The sequence below is a fragment of the Pogona vitticeps genome, chromosome 2 (assembly GCF_051106095.1).
Source record: "Pogona vitticeps strain Pit_001003342236 chromosome 2, PviZW2.1, whole genome shotgun sequence".
Classification (NCBI taxonomy): Eukaryota; Metazoa; Chordata; class Lepidosauria; order Squamata; family Agamidae; genus Pogona; species Pogona vitticeps.
Genome location: NC_135784.1, coordinates 274,876,016 through 274,891,148, shown reverse-complemented (window position 1 = coordinate 274,891,148; position 15,133 = coordinate 274,876,016). Strand labels below are relative to the sequence as shown.

Sequence of the window (15,133 nt, the reverse complement as noted above, 5' to 3'; positions counted from 1 at the left end):
CCACGAATGGAGTGGCCCATAACTTATCTAGCCAGGTTCTTCAGTGCAAGTCCTTACACAGCCTGACATTTTCTTAATTTCTGACAACTTCCATTCTAGAAACCAGTAAACACTAGGGCTGAAATCGACCGGGATGATTTTTCAGAAATTAAAGGCTCCTCTCCTTCTGTGGCCCCCAACAATTGAAAAGATACTAAGAGCCTTGGGACCTTCGAGGCGGGCACGGTGTGCGTGTGTGTGTGTGTGTGTCAGAAGTTTTCCCAAAAAAACCGCCGTGGCCCAATTTTGCAGGGGCAGGTTCACGCTCCGGGAAGCCCCGGAGAGTTCAAGGAACTCCTTCCCATCCTCTCCACTAGGCGGAAGGATACCGGCTGCTGCGTTCATGTTTAGAGCGCGTGGATGGCACCGAGGCGGCCTCTGGGAGCGCTCGGAAGGCCCGGACAAGCTGGCGGCAGGCGTTCCTTGCTCATCGGCGGGGACATGGAAGGGGGCCCGACGGGTAAAACAACAAACAAAAAAAGCGCGCGGATAGGGAGGGCGCGCGCGGGCGCGAGAGAGGGTCTCTTGATTGGCGCCAGGAAACGTCGTTCTCCGCCTCGGGTGCCCGGACGCAGGTGGAGCAGATCGGATACGCTGGGCGGGGGGGGGGGAGGGAGTTCGTCTGCCTCCCTCTCGCTCGGTTCTTCGCAAAGGGGACGGACGCTGTGCCTATAGGCCGGTTTTTAATGGAAACGTGAACCAGGCAGTGAATTCCTTCTGCCCGTTTTCATTTAGCTCGTTAGTCGGGGAGAGCGTCCACAAATACCAAAGTAACGACGGAATAACTTTTAATTTGGACCGACGAATGGGACCGTTTCGGTTCCTCGAAAGAACGATTCAGGTTTACGGTCACGTCCTTGCCTCTCCCGCAAACGCGAGCGCACGAGTAACATGGGGGGTTTTCTTCGACACGACAAGGAAACAAAAGCAAAAAACGCCTGGCCCACGTTTTGCAAGGCGGAAGGGAAGAGTTGTGTGAACTGCCGAGCTTTGCATCGTGTCAGGGGCGAAAAGGAAAGAGCGGAGTACCAAAGGCAACTGGAAGAAGCAACCAGTGGCCGCTTCCCCTTTCCACATATAAAAGCTAGCCAGTGTTTTTGTTGGGATGTCAATATGTTTCTGAGGGAAGGCAGCCGGCCAATCACAGCGCGCTTCTTAAAAATGATTATTTCTTCTCTTTACCTGCATATTGTGTCCTCTTCCCACTCTGCCTGGGCCCTTGCCTCAGGCATTTCTGCTAGAATGGTGTGTGCATAGAGCTATCCTCCATAAATGACAGCTGAGCTGAGTAGCAGATAATGACAAAAATCTAATCAAAATGAAACAAAAATAAAAACAAAAGTATCATGGCATCTTCAAGACTGCTTTTGTGAATTGCAAACTGCTTCCTTGGATACATGGAAGGAAATGTTTAGGCGCAGGTTTATATACATCGAAACACTATGGGGTGAGGACTGCAGATATACTGAAAGGGCCATTTTCCTTTTGGAACAGGAGAACAGTGTACAGTATAGGATTTTTGTAACCAAAACCTGCCACCAAAATCTTGAAACATACCACTGACACAAAGAAATAGATTGTATTCAGAAATAAATGCACCCTGCCTCTTAAATCATTTGCTTAGTTTGATAAAAGGGCTGTTACATGATGTGTGGTTGATCACTGACATTTGTCACATGTTTAGAGAAAAGGGTTTTTTCCCCTGCTCAGGAAGAAGATTCTGAGAAAAATTGTGTTCCTTGTGTCTGAAGAAGTAGTTTATATCTGAGGACTTCCGGCTTGACGTCGCGACGAGACAGCAGCAGGAGGGCAGAGCTCTGTCCCCTGGGCTGAATTCTGACCTGTTTTGGGACACCGTAGGGTGTCGGAACCACCCTGGAGGGGTGGTGAACTGGGGGAGAAAGCCTGTTGATCACGGGGGGCGGCGGCCACCCCGGTTCGATCCAGGAAACTCCCTAATCAGCCAACGGGCAGAAATAAACAGCTTCGGCGAGCTTCCAAGTCGCTGGCAGTCGGCTGAGAGAAGCAAGGAACAGCACCTGGCATCGCTGTTTTTCCATTGGGTGAGAATCTTTTTACAACTAATTGCCTATGTACCCCTACATATGGAAAAAAAGAATTGCTATCTTATCTGAGTAACTTTAAAGTGGCAGAAAATCTGGTGAGAGGGACAGCTGAAGAAAGTAACTTTTTTAAATTATACTTTAAGAATATTTACAACCTGGCGTTATAAGCTTAAGAGACCTTCCTGCAAATTAAGTGCGGACATTGTTTTGACTATCCAGAGCATTTGGAATGATTCCCAGAAGATGTGACCTTGAATATACTGTTGTTGCTTAAGTCTGAAAAACTGTTTATTTCCTCGTGAGCTTCTGGTTGGAATTAACCCTAAAGTGGACTTTTCGAAAACTGTTCCTTGGGTTAAATTTGGTTCAACTTTACATAGCCAAAGCGGAACTCTTGAAATGATTCTGGAAATTTGGAATATCTGTTTATAAGCATCTAGGCAGCAGAAACAGAATGGCACAACAAGGACAATTTTGAAATGAAATAAAATCTATGCTTCAAAAAATATTAATGACCGTGCGATCTCATTATCAAGAGGCAAAATCATCAACATCAGAAGGACTATAGTCCACAAGCAACAGGAAACAACAAGGAAGGAAATGGGAGCATCACAGATGATGTATGCCAAACCAAGCAGCAGCTTGAGAAAGTTAACCTAAGAGAAACATCAGTCTTGGACCAGAGGAGAGTACCAGGGGAAGACAAAGGGAAAAAAACAGCAAAATTAACCAAAAAAAGCCTGGAAGACTCATTGAAGACAGACCAAGTACAAAAGGAGTCAGTGGACATAAATCAGAACTACTAAATGGTTTCAGAGGACATGAAAGATGACAGAATGTTTAGAGATATAGCAGGGAATGAAAAAAGAGGAATCAGAGAGGGAATTACCTAGAAAGATGAAAAAAGGGAAAACAAGGAAGGGCCCCTTAATATTGGAAATATGTTTATATTTATCATCTGGATCTGTAAAAGGGTATATTCTATATATTAAAAGGAGAACTAAATTGAAATAAGGGAGCCCGAATCAGGGTAAAGATGTAATATGGTGATTTTTTTTTTTAGGCAAACTAAATTAGATATAAAGCTGGGTCATGGATCTGGAACCACTTTCAATAAGAATGTTATAGAAGATCCTGAGAACTTTATATAATATGAGAGTAATATTATGATAGTAATTATATACTAAAATCTGTATATGAATGGTTTGAAAGATGGTTGGAATTTGGGGGGATAATCGGGAAGACACTGAGATGTAAAAAACAAATAATTGCAAGCAAGTATGTAACACGATGTTTGACAAGCACAAACAATGTAGATAGATTGGAAAATTAATAAAAAATGTTTTAAAATGTTGTTGTTGTTGTTGTTGTTTTCACTAGAATGAGGTATTTGTATGCATGTAGAGGCAAACTTCATGTACAGCACCTAAATATCCTGTTTGACAGCCTCCCCAAAAGTAAAAGCTGCTTTTGCTTTAGGACACCTCCCTTTTCAATAAGAGGTTTATAATACATTGTAAACACCACAAAATCTCAGTAGTTTGAGTTAAACCTTTTCCCACACTTAAGTCAGAACTGTAGTTGAACAGTGTGGCCTACACCTGTGGTGCACTGTAAGCTTGAAATTGCTCCTTTTTATGCCTGTGATTTGGCATTTGGATTTCAATTTTGTGTTTAAAATGTGAGACATGGTTCAGACAAATGACCTGGAACACAGAAGTGCCATTTATATTGTTTGCCTATTTAGCACAGTGCTGTTTGGCATTAGCTTTCCAGACAAAGGGCAACAAAAGACCAGTCCTTGGGATTTTTTAGATCCAGGAAATATAAGGGATTGAATGTGGGACATAACTTGTTTTCATCAGTGTGAGCCATCTTGAGTCCACCAGGAGAAAGATCACCTGGAAATCAATCAATCAGACAAACAAACAAACAAATACTATTTTAATAATCCACAGCAAAATGGCACATATATTTTAAAAGCTTTTATCATGTTCTCTTTCCACCCAAAAAATGAAAATTAAAGTGCTTCACAACAATAAGATACTTACACAATAAAACCAAGATTGCGAAGTGCAACACCTACCAGAAAATATAAATTTTGTATGAAGATATTAAGGTAGGTCACTTGTCATAGATACTATTACCTATACTGTTCAGTAGGTAGCTTTGGCACTTGCACAACTATGTTTAATACAATGTTCATAATTGTACTAGATGGCCTGCCAAGGAAGAAAATCACATTTACCTGTAACAGGTTATCATATTTTATGTCCTGGAAAAAACTATATTCATGCCACAAAAGTGCAACTTTTGGCAAAGACAATCCAATCCTTTGTAAACATTAAAGTAACAGCTTGCACAGCTTCAACTTTTTGACTAAAAATGTGTTTCCTATTACCTCCTCCAAATACTTGGTCCTCTTGAAAAAAAAAACTAAACAAAGCCTTCTGCTCTGCAGGAAGCAAGAAGTGTAGGTAGTATTAATTTTAACAAATGAAGGAACTATTAGTTAGATAATTGTGTGTGATCCAGTGTTAGTCTGAACTAAAGCACATTTGTTGCATTTAATGGAACATGTTACTTATGACAAGATTTGCTTTTGATGACAGTTCCCAGAATTCTCCAAACAGCATGGCCTCTGGCTGTCATGCCTGGGGAATTCTGAGAGTTGTAGTCCTAAGGCACAGATTTGCATATCTCTATTTGTAACTCCCTGGAAAAGACCCTGATGTTGGGAAAGTGTGAGGGCAAGAGGAGAAGGGGACAACAGAGGACGAGATAGATAAACAGTGTCATCGAAGCTACCAACATGAATTTGACCAAACTCCAGGAGGCAGTGGAAGAGGGCCTGGCGTGCTCTGGTCCATGGGGTCACAAAGAGTCGGACACGACTTAATTACTAAACTACAACAACAATTTATAAGTAACAAATTCCAACTAATTTTACAGAAATAAAACTCTGTTATCTGGATTGTACAGTTCTTTCTGGAGACAAGGGATCATATGATGAAATGGCCCTCTGAAAATAGGTACCTTCTGACATATAAGATTAGCATATCTGGGGAAAAGGTGAGCTAGGGACATTCTTGACATCTAAATTTCTGTTGATAGACTGCTGCTGATTTTTTTTCTTCCAGGTATGTCGACACTTATGTCAAGTTGGAAATGATACAGTTTCAGCACAGAATTACCACCTTATGGATTTAACAGATTGATCAGAATGTTTATAATTGGTGCCACAGGAACTATTAAAGTAGAGGTTCCATAGCATTGCCATGTTGTTAATACTGGTCTTTTAAATTCCTATTCTGATGTTAGAAGAGTTGTTTCTATTTCAGTATATTTGTGTTCTCTAGTGACAGAAGTAACAACATGTGTAAAGTTGGTTTAGTAAGCTATTGTCAGGTTTCCTTTATAACAATTAAAGTCTTCTTAACCTACAGGGTCTTGGGGTGAAAATATACTGGATTATTTTTTGAATGCTAAGCAAATTAAAACAAGAGATGGAGCTGAAATCATCTGGTATCATAGAGCAAATAGTAAGATACAAATGGCAGAAGCAATAAAGAGTAAGTCTCTCCTGGATTATATATCTGCACATTATGATGTTTTAATTTTAATTTCATGATATAATAGAAGCATGTGCACAACAGTTCTGAGGCCAATTGCATTACAGTATGGTTGCTTTTAGTGAGTTGAGGGAGAAATTTTGGAATTGCAGTAATGTAATAAAGTCTGTGTTTGTGTGTTCTGTGCCATCTAGTTGGAACGGATATATAATGACCCTAATGGGGTTTTCAAGGTAAATTAGATATTTAAGGAGTGGTTTTACTAGTTCCACTACCCAAGTGAGTTTCTGTGGCTGAACAGGGATTTAAACTAGTTCTCTGGAATCCTAGGCCTTCACTCTATCTACTACACCACATTGGGAATCCAGTAATTTAATAATAAAGATGCTCATTTTTCCAGTAGCCATGTCACAACAAAAATGCATTTATTGTCCTTATACTTGGAGCTAAAACTGAAAATTATCATTGTACGATATGCTTTCAGTTACATGAAAGGCACATTGTACCTCTATGGAGAGAGTTCAAGAATAGAGAGAGTGGTGGACCTAGCGTCTCTGACTCAGGAAGCCAAATGTTCAGAGCCAACCATGCTGCATTAGGCATAAATATGTCCTAATCTATGCCTATGTAGTAAAGAGCCTGAAGATGGGAGAAAGTTATTTGAATCTCCAGAATGCATATGTTGTAGTTATTCCAGTATATAGCCAGCATGTTCCTTGTCTTCAAATCAAATTCTGTACAATTGATGTATCCATCCATTAACCCAGTCTTCTGTTTTAAAGTGACAGCTGTTTTAATGCTCTAATTCAGGCGTCTCCAAACTGCGGCCCACGGGCCACATCTGGCCCACCTTTTTATCTGGTCTGGTGTGCGTGCGTGTGGGAGTGCGGGCAGGTGGGTGGGAGTGCGTATGTGTGTGTCTTCCTTCACCCTCAAAAATGTCGAACATATATGATGTGGCCCTCACACTAAAAAGTCTGAAGACCCTTTAATTCATGCATTCTAATTACAAACAAAGACTGTGAAAGAATGGCTCGAGATAAGTTAAATGAAAAAAGTTCATGGGAACAAAGTGCTGTCTCTTCTCCTTTCCCTTTGGAGTTGCTCTCACCCCCTACAAGTCTCTCCAGAAGGTGAGGGCCTCCAAATAAGTGTAAGTCAGGGAGCAGGGCTACTGGAGGGAAAGAAGAATAATTTGAAATCAGAAAGAAATTGCATTCAGTGTAAGAGGATACTGGGACATCCTTTTAGTGTAGGGCAGGCACTCCTCATCACAAACATTTCCCTTGTGTGGTTTTAAAACACAAACAGATAAGAAATGAATCAAGTAATTTATGCAAAGCGTTGAGCAAAGGGAGGAATAGAATTAGCATTAAAATGCAAGAAACTGGCAAATTCTCAACAGTTTGTTGCTTTTTAAAGCAAAAAAAAAAACTCTAACAAATTGCAGTTCACATTTAAGCTATGTAGCTCCATTTCCATTTGAACAAGCAATGTTGCTCAGGCAGTGGGTTGACTTGTGTATGAAATCTACAGAGAGCTGAAGCATTTCTCAAAGTAATAAAGCAGTCCTGTTCAGTAAAGGGGGAAAATATTTTGAAAAATAAGTAGTTGAATGATCTCTCTCCACTGGATTAAATTAGTTCTTAAAATACCTTGATGATAGAAAAGAGTATCAGATTGCCTTTAGGGTGTCCTAAGATTGTTTTTCTTGTTTTTGTAAACAGGTGCTGCTCACATGATAGAAGCAGATGTCCTTCTTTGTGAAGGAGGAGGGAGCGGTGAACCAATCATGGCTCATCCACCAGAAACAAGAAGTGATAACACTTTGAAGGAGTGGCTAAATGAAATTAAAAACACTAACAAAGGCATCAAACTTGACTTTAAAAGGTACCTGGGAAAACTGGAAATAGACTATTAATATCCAAGACTAAAGTTGGAATTACAAACATAGATATACGTTCTATTAAATTTCTTGGGCCTTATTTCTGGGTTATGCTTATGATTGTATTCCAGGTGCAGTTCTGTTATATAGTCTTTAGTTGTATTTTAGCAACACTTACTGAGATGCTGCTACTTACGCCCTGTGGCATAACTCTATTGGTATAACGTTCAGGAATGAATTGTGACAAATTAAGAAGCTGGCATTTCCTATCACACCCCAGTCAGATGAGTTTTGCTGGTGTTAAACATGCAGTAGGATTCTGGCCACTGCAAATATTTTATCCTAATAAGGAAGGAAATTAATACTGTGCAAATAAATGAAATACAGCAATTAACTCTTCGTCGTTTAGTCGTGTCCGACTCTTCGTGACCCCATGGACCAGAGCATGCCAGGCCCTCCCATCTTCCACTGCCTCCCGTAGTTGTGTCAAATTCATGTTGGTTGCTTCTCAGACATTGTCCAGCCATCTCGTCCTCTTGTCATCCCCTTCTCCTCTTGCCGTCACACTTTCCTAACATCAAGGTCTTTTCCAAGGAGTCTTCTCTTCTCATGAGATGGCCAAAGTACTGGAGCCTCAGCTTCAGGATCTGTCCTTCCAGTGAGCACTCAGGGGGCCACACACGCACACACTTGTGTGCATGCACAAAGGGGCTGTGCAGGGGAGTGGGAGATCTGACACCAGGCTGCGGACTGGGGTTTGGGGACTCCTGCTCTAGAACACAAAAGACGTAGCTGTACTGAATACATAAAGAGAGTTGTGAGGGTTCAGATGTTTGGACCTCTATATCTTGAAATAAATCATGAGCCATTTTTGAATCAAACATGTTTCTATTTATTTATTCAGGAAACCATAAAACATCATCAATAGGCTTTGTAGAGACCCTCTCTTGCGAGATTAACGGGTCTTGCAAGAGATTTAACGACTTAAACTCCCAAGGTCCCACCAAAATCTGTTCAGACTCTTGGGCTTCTGCCTCAGTTCCCTCAGGTATCAGTAATGGGAGGGTTTCTTCATCCCCCGACCATCCCCATAGTGGGGATCCCTCTCCTTCATGGATATCCCACGGTCTGGGTAGCACCCCATCTTCCGGAGCTCTTCCAAATGCCATGCCCGGCGCTTCTTGGCCTCCCTCGCCACCGCCTCCTTTTCCTCCTTCAGACGTCACCTCCGCTCACGGGCTTCGGATTCCCCCCAGTAGGATGGGCACTGGGGCAATCCCTTGCGGCATCTGTAATCAGCCTCCTGTTTGGGAACCTTTACCCGGTCCCACTGTCCCGTCCACGGGTCTTCAAGCCATATGAATTTCCAACCCCCCCCGGTATTTTATCCCGGTCTACATTTATATCCCCTGCTCCCGCCTCCACCATCAACCGTCCATGCCCCTCCTTTCCCGCCAAAATGGGTTCTGCTTGAGTTGCCACATTTAACCCCTGCATGTCTACTTCCAAATCCCAGGTATCTACGCCTTGATGTACCAGTCTTGATCTCCTCAGACTGTCCTCCAGCTCCCGGGTATCTAAACCCTGGTGTACTACTTTAGGTGGGGTTGGTGATGGGGTGGTCTGCATCCCTCTAGACCCCTTGGGGAGAGACGGCACTCCCAAGAGGACCTCTTGTCCCAGGTCTCTGGCCTCACAAGAGTATGAACCATAAAGTATAATTCTATTATTCTTTTAATCAGATACATGATATTTCCATATAGTTTATTTTACATTCTGTGTGTTAGTGTTAATTTGGGTGAATCAAAAGTTCAGCTATTTGAGAGTCTTTAGAATCTGCCTTTAAATTTGCATTACATAAGCTGGTTCTAACCATATAGTCTAGTCTATATATTCTATATATTTTCTATCATGGGAAGTGTTGACCCTCTCTGATGATGTTGGAATTGAATCACCATCACTAGAGCCAACATGGCTTATAATGAGAGGAGACAGGTGGTATAGTTCAAGAGCATCTGAGAATAAATGGATTCTCTACACCTAATGTTTGGATGGATAATATAAAATGTATTGCATTCCCCTCCATATGTCTGTATTTAAACTGTGTTGTCCTATGCTTATAGCCTGGCAGCTGTGCAAGCATCAGTGGGACTTCTTGGAAATATAAAACTCAGGCAACCTGTTTGGATTAATGCAGATATTCTTCCTGGACCAAATGGAAGTGACTGTGTAGTAGAGCCAAAGGGGTTTCTAGACACAGTGACATCATTTTTTCCAGATGCAACCTTATCGTTGGGATGGACAACTAGATGGATTAGTTTAAAATGCAATAAAGGTAAGACTTATTGATGAATATTTGAATCTAATCTCAGAAAATATTTTACTCATCTTCACTCATTACTGTTCTATCAGATGCAGTATTATGCAATTCATCTTCTTAATACTATGTGTTCCAGGAAACCCATGTCAGATGGTTACACATTCACCTCATTTCCTTTCAAAAGCTAATCTGTTCCCTGTACTTGATCTGTCCTGTTCATATGTGCTTTTCAAGTATTGGCACTCTGATGCTTCTCCCACTGTGGCTTCATGACTAATTAAAATGAAGGACTCTGCTGCTCTGTGTGCACAAAAAGAAAAAAAATGTAATGAATCTGTTTCCTTCATTACAGTGAAAGATCTTATAACAAGAGTCAGGGAAATAGTTGTGAGAGATAGGGTAGAGAGATGGACGTTTGATATGTGTCAGGCATTTGTTAAGGTCAATAGCCCATCACTTTCCTGTTCAGCCTGAATCATACACTCTTTTCTGTAGCCCAGACATATGCCTGAAGCAAATGAGAAGTTTATACTATTAATTACTTACTGCACAGATGCAGAATATCTCATTGTCGCCTCTTTTTAATCCATACATTAAAGTGGTTGTCACCTGTTAATATTTATTTTGAAAAGCATATTTCAAGGTTGCAAACTTAGGTTTCTCTAATTTTTCCTCAAACCTGCACATACACAGATTGAGAAAGCTATTTTTAAATAGTTTTTCCAGATAGGCTGACTCTAGAGAAATGTTTTGAATGCATTCTGAAACCCACAGAAATAGAAGGCTGGGTTTGGCAAAAGCCACAGAAGTGTGTGGCAGCATTTGATTCCTTTCACTGCTTGTTGTATCTTCATATGGCTGCTGATTGTGGGAAAAAAATCTGAACAATCTTCAGGCTTATCCACACTATGGTCATTCTAGGGTTCCTCTGGGTCTTTCTGGTCAGTCTGTTGTAGATTTAAATAAATAATCCCAGTATTGACATTTGTACAGCAGAACACATTTGTTGTGGTATGTAGTGGGATACCCTAGGGTATGCTGGTACAGTACCACTTGCCAACACATTTGGAACTTGTCCTTAAAGTTTCACTCCCATCACAGATTATTTTCCCTTTTATTTACCTTCTCTGGTCTCTCCCCACCTATTTAACTTCTTCTTCCTTCCTTCCTTTTTCTATCCGCCCAGTGTCCTCACACCTTCACTTTTTTCCTTCAATGCTTCTAATTTTTATTTTATTTTATTTGTAATTTACATTTTGCATAATGGTGCAAAGATTATGAGAGGAAAAAAAAGAACACAGGAACAACTGGTGTCTTCTCTCTCCTCTCTCTTCCATTCCAACCCCGTTTCACTCACAGACTAATCCCAAATCTTCATATTTTTGCTGCAAATATTTCTAACTTTTTTAGTTTTAGTTTTCACTTTTGTGCTATCATGTAAAAGTGATAATATGAAAAAATTAAGCAGAATGCAAGAACTGCTGATAATCTTGTTTGCTCTCTGCCCCCACACTTTCCTCTGTCCTCCACTCTCCCTGTTTTACTAGCCCACCATTGTCAAACCTTCACATTTTCCCCTGCAGCCCTTTTAAACTTTATTTATTTATTTATTTTTATTTTTCACGTTTGAAGAAATTACAACATTTTTTAAAATTCAAAAGCAGAACTCAGGAGCAGCTGGAAGGTGTTGATGTGTGGAGAACGATGAGCAGAAACATGCCTCTAACTTCATCAGGTGACACCCGTCCATAAAGTGCAAAGATTAGCACTGTCTGCTCAGTTATGGGCTCCACCTATGATGACTGTGCACTGGAGCAGATTGGAGCAAAATAAAACAAAAATATGCCAGGTGGAAAGTTAGTGTTTTTGTCCTTCTTTGACTCTGTTGACATAGTTTCAGCCTAGCATCAAGTGGACACTGAAATGCGATACTGGTATCATTGGTGCAAGGAGGGTCGAATAAATATTCAGTGTGGATGGGCGCTTAGTATAACTAAATATTATTATCAATATAATTAGTATATTGTACTATCAGTTTAATATCAACATCAGCATTCTTTCTGGTGTTTTGTTATTGTAACGTACACATCAAGAGATCCACAGATTTGAGGATTAATTTATTGAATTCTGTATTGTTTCTTCTTTTACAGGCTATAGTTCAGAAATAGTACAGGAGATGGAAGCAATATGTAAACATCTCACTCAGCCAGTGACATTTCCTGTAAGAGCTGCTTTGGTACGCCAGTCAGTTTCTGAACTGCAGTGGTTGCTACAACAGTCCAACAGGTATTTTGAATACTATTTGGTTGTGTTACGTATGCACAGTAGTCTTCCAGGTACTAAAAGCTATTTTCATGACCATGCAAACTGTACAGATGCTATCAAAAATATTTTGTAAATAACTTTTAACTTACTATATTCATTTTCTTTCAAAGTAGCTGGGCAGGGTGCGCTCACGTGGATGGATGGGGTGCACATACATGGGGGGAGTGCGTGCGGGGGGGGCAGGAGATCTGTCTCCACGGCCCAGTCCCGTGAAGGCTGTGGATTGAGGGTTGGGGACCCCTGCCCTAGTGTACAAAATGAAGTGATAAGTTAATATGATGATTACATCCATGTAGAGTCCCTGGTGCAAGGGCAGGTGTCGAGTAGTTTCTATTTTGCATTGTAAAAGGGTTTTGTGCCCATTGTGTGCTCTGAGCATTCCTTTCCCCACATTCTGCATGATTTGTTTGTTTGTTTAACGAAAGAGAGTTATCTATATAGCTTATTTATATAATGTTTTACAGTACAGTTCTGTGTTTATTCAGAGGGAGGTCCCAGTTCTTACCATGGACTAAGTGCAGCTGGCTCATCTTGCCATTTTGGGGTGACCCCCTCTGCTTCGAGCATGTGCTTTCCCTAATGTTTAGAATCCTCTTTTAAGCCTTCTGGCTCAGTGTTGGGAGGTTGAGGTTAGAGCCCCTCACTTCCGCCATGCTTTATGGTTACACTTTTAAAAAAATAGTACATCATTGGGGAAATTGTAAATTGTGAAGTTTTTCAAGTAGATTATGCTTGCTCTTCTCCTGTATATCAACACCATATCATTTGACAAGTTGTTTTTAATCATGTGAAAATACAAATTATCTATAACAATCTTAAATGTCAATATTCTATTTGTTTAGCTTCCTTTAATTGCTTGTGTGTAGCCTTTTTTAAAAATCGGTTTTGTTAATTCTTGTTACAGATACACTCTGACCATTTGGACAGGAAAACATGATGATTATTCTGTAGAAGACCTTCTGTTCATCAGAGACAGCTTTGATAAAAGTAGAGTTTTTTATGATATATTAGAACCACAAAATTCTGAATTCAGAAAGGCCATCGGAATGTAAATCACAGCAGCATCATAATATTTGCCAGTGGAAAGCATAATGGCTTGGCTCCAGCTCTCTTTCCATAAATAAGACACAGTTCCTATAAACAGAATGAAATGTTGATTATTCCTACTGAAAATACCTCTATGATCCTCCCAAATATGCTTCTGTTAGTTGGGAGATCCTTAAGAATAGTTTTGGGATATCTTTTAGAGAAAGGGATCTGAATGGATATTTTTGCCAGGATAGTGTCTCTTATGCATCAATAAAGGCACAACTTAGAAACCAAGATATGTGTTTTAAAAAAGAAAATATTTGACCAGAGTGGAATTATTGAAAAAGTATTATTATATTTATTGTTTTCAAGACATACAGTATGTGAAAAAGAAAGTACACCCTCTTTGAAGTCTATGGTTTTATACATCAGGACATAATGAAAATCATTTGGCCCTTAGTAGGTCTGAAAATTAAGTAAATGCAGCCTCAGATGAACAACAACAAAAAATAGAGCCAAAATTGAGAAGCCATGTGTGAAAAACGAACTACACCCTTACTGCTTCCATAGGAATTAAGAGGCTTTTTTTCCATTTTGGCTTTATTTTTGTAAAATCAATGATGACATGGTGTAATATGTCATGTGCTGTTGTTAATCTGATGTTATTTTTTGGATTCTCCCTCTTAGGGCTTTTTCACTTAAAAGATTTTTTTAAAAATTGTTTTTGGAAAACCTTTGGTCCCTGAAGTCGGCTGATAACAGTGGCGTCTGTGGCCCGCTCTGCCTATTTCCATCTGTGGCGGATTGCCCAGCTGCGACCCTGCCTTGATGGGGGATTCCTCATCACTCTCATCCATGTGCTTGTAATCTCGAGATTAGACCACTGTAATGCGCTCTACGTGGGGCTACCTTTGACACTGATGCGGAAGCTTCAAATGGTGCAGAATGCGGCAGCCAGACTCCTTAGTGGGGTGAGAAAACATCAGCATATCTCTCCCACTCTGGCTGCCTTACTTTGGCTGCCCATTCATTTCCGCATTGACTTCAAAGTGTTAATGATGATGTATAAAGCCCTAAACGCTTTGGGACCTCGGTATTTGGCAGATTGCCTTCTCCCATCTAAATCTACCCGAATTACTTGGCACAGCCAAGAGGGACAGTTGAGGGGCCTAACACCGAGAGAGGTCCGGAAAGAAAGAACAAGAAACTGGGCCTTCTCGGTAGTGGCCCCTCGACTATGGAAGAGCCTTCCAACAGAGATCTGCCTGGCACCCTCACTGGGTGTTTTTAAGAGCCATTTAAAGACTTGGCTCTTTAGACAGGCCTTCCCTTCTGTCAATTATTGAATTCTATCTTCTTGTTTTCTATCATTCCCCTTTTTGAATACACTATATTATTGATTCAATTGTTTAATGTTCATGATGTTTTTATGATATTTTATGATATTTGTAAGCTGCCCCGAGTAGACGCTGTCTGGGGGGGGCAGGGTAGAAATCTAATAAATAAATAAACAAACAAATAAATAACCCTTTTTGGTTGGTTGATGCCATTTTTCGTTGTAGTAGGATTCATACTTGGGAAATTAATTCAGTGTTACTTTATAAGGTACAACACTAATACAGAACCTTCAGATTTTGGTTTCTTTGCTGTCTGAGGTACAACAGTAAGACAGAGTCTTTTTCATGGAGGTCTGGAACTCTTATATTATCCATCACTGCTAGCCTTTCAGTAGCACATTTAAACTACTTTTATTTTAAGTGTCATTGCAGGTCCTCTGATCTAGCAGACTGCAAGATTTATTGTGACTTACGGTGACTCTTTCCAGGGTTTTGTGGGTACAGAATGTTGAGAAGTGGCTTACCATTCCTTTCTTTTGGGGCATTCTGAGATCATGCAT

At 40.5% G+C, this 15,133-nt stretch overlaps 1 protein-coding gene across 1 annotated transcript; it reads left to right on the top strand.

The window, feature by feature from the left end:
* The first annotated feature begins 354 nt into the window (after positions 1 to 354).
* On the top strand, positions 355 to 14,767 carry FAM151B (family with sequence similarity 151 member B). The gene is made up of 6 exons (XM_020790218.3): positions 355 to 499; positions 5,552 to 5,677; positions 7,405 to 7,567; positions 9,686 to 9,897; positions 12,033 to 12,168; positions 13,112 to 14,767. The coding sequence occupies exons 1-6, from the start codon at positions 400 to 402 to the stop codon at positions 13,257 to 13,259; spliced, it is 885 nt and encodes a 294-aa protein (XP_020645877.3). The 5' UTR covers positions 355 to 399; the 3' UTR covers positions 13,260 to 14,767.
* Positions 14,768 to 15,133: the final 366 nt, after the last annotated feature.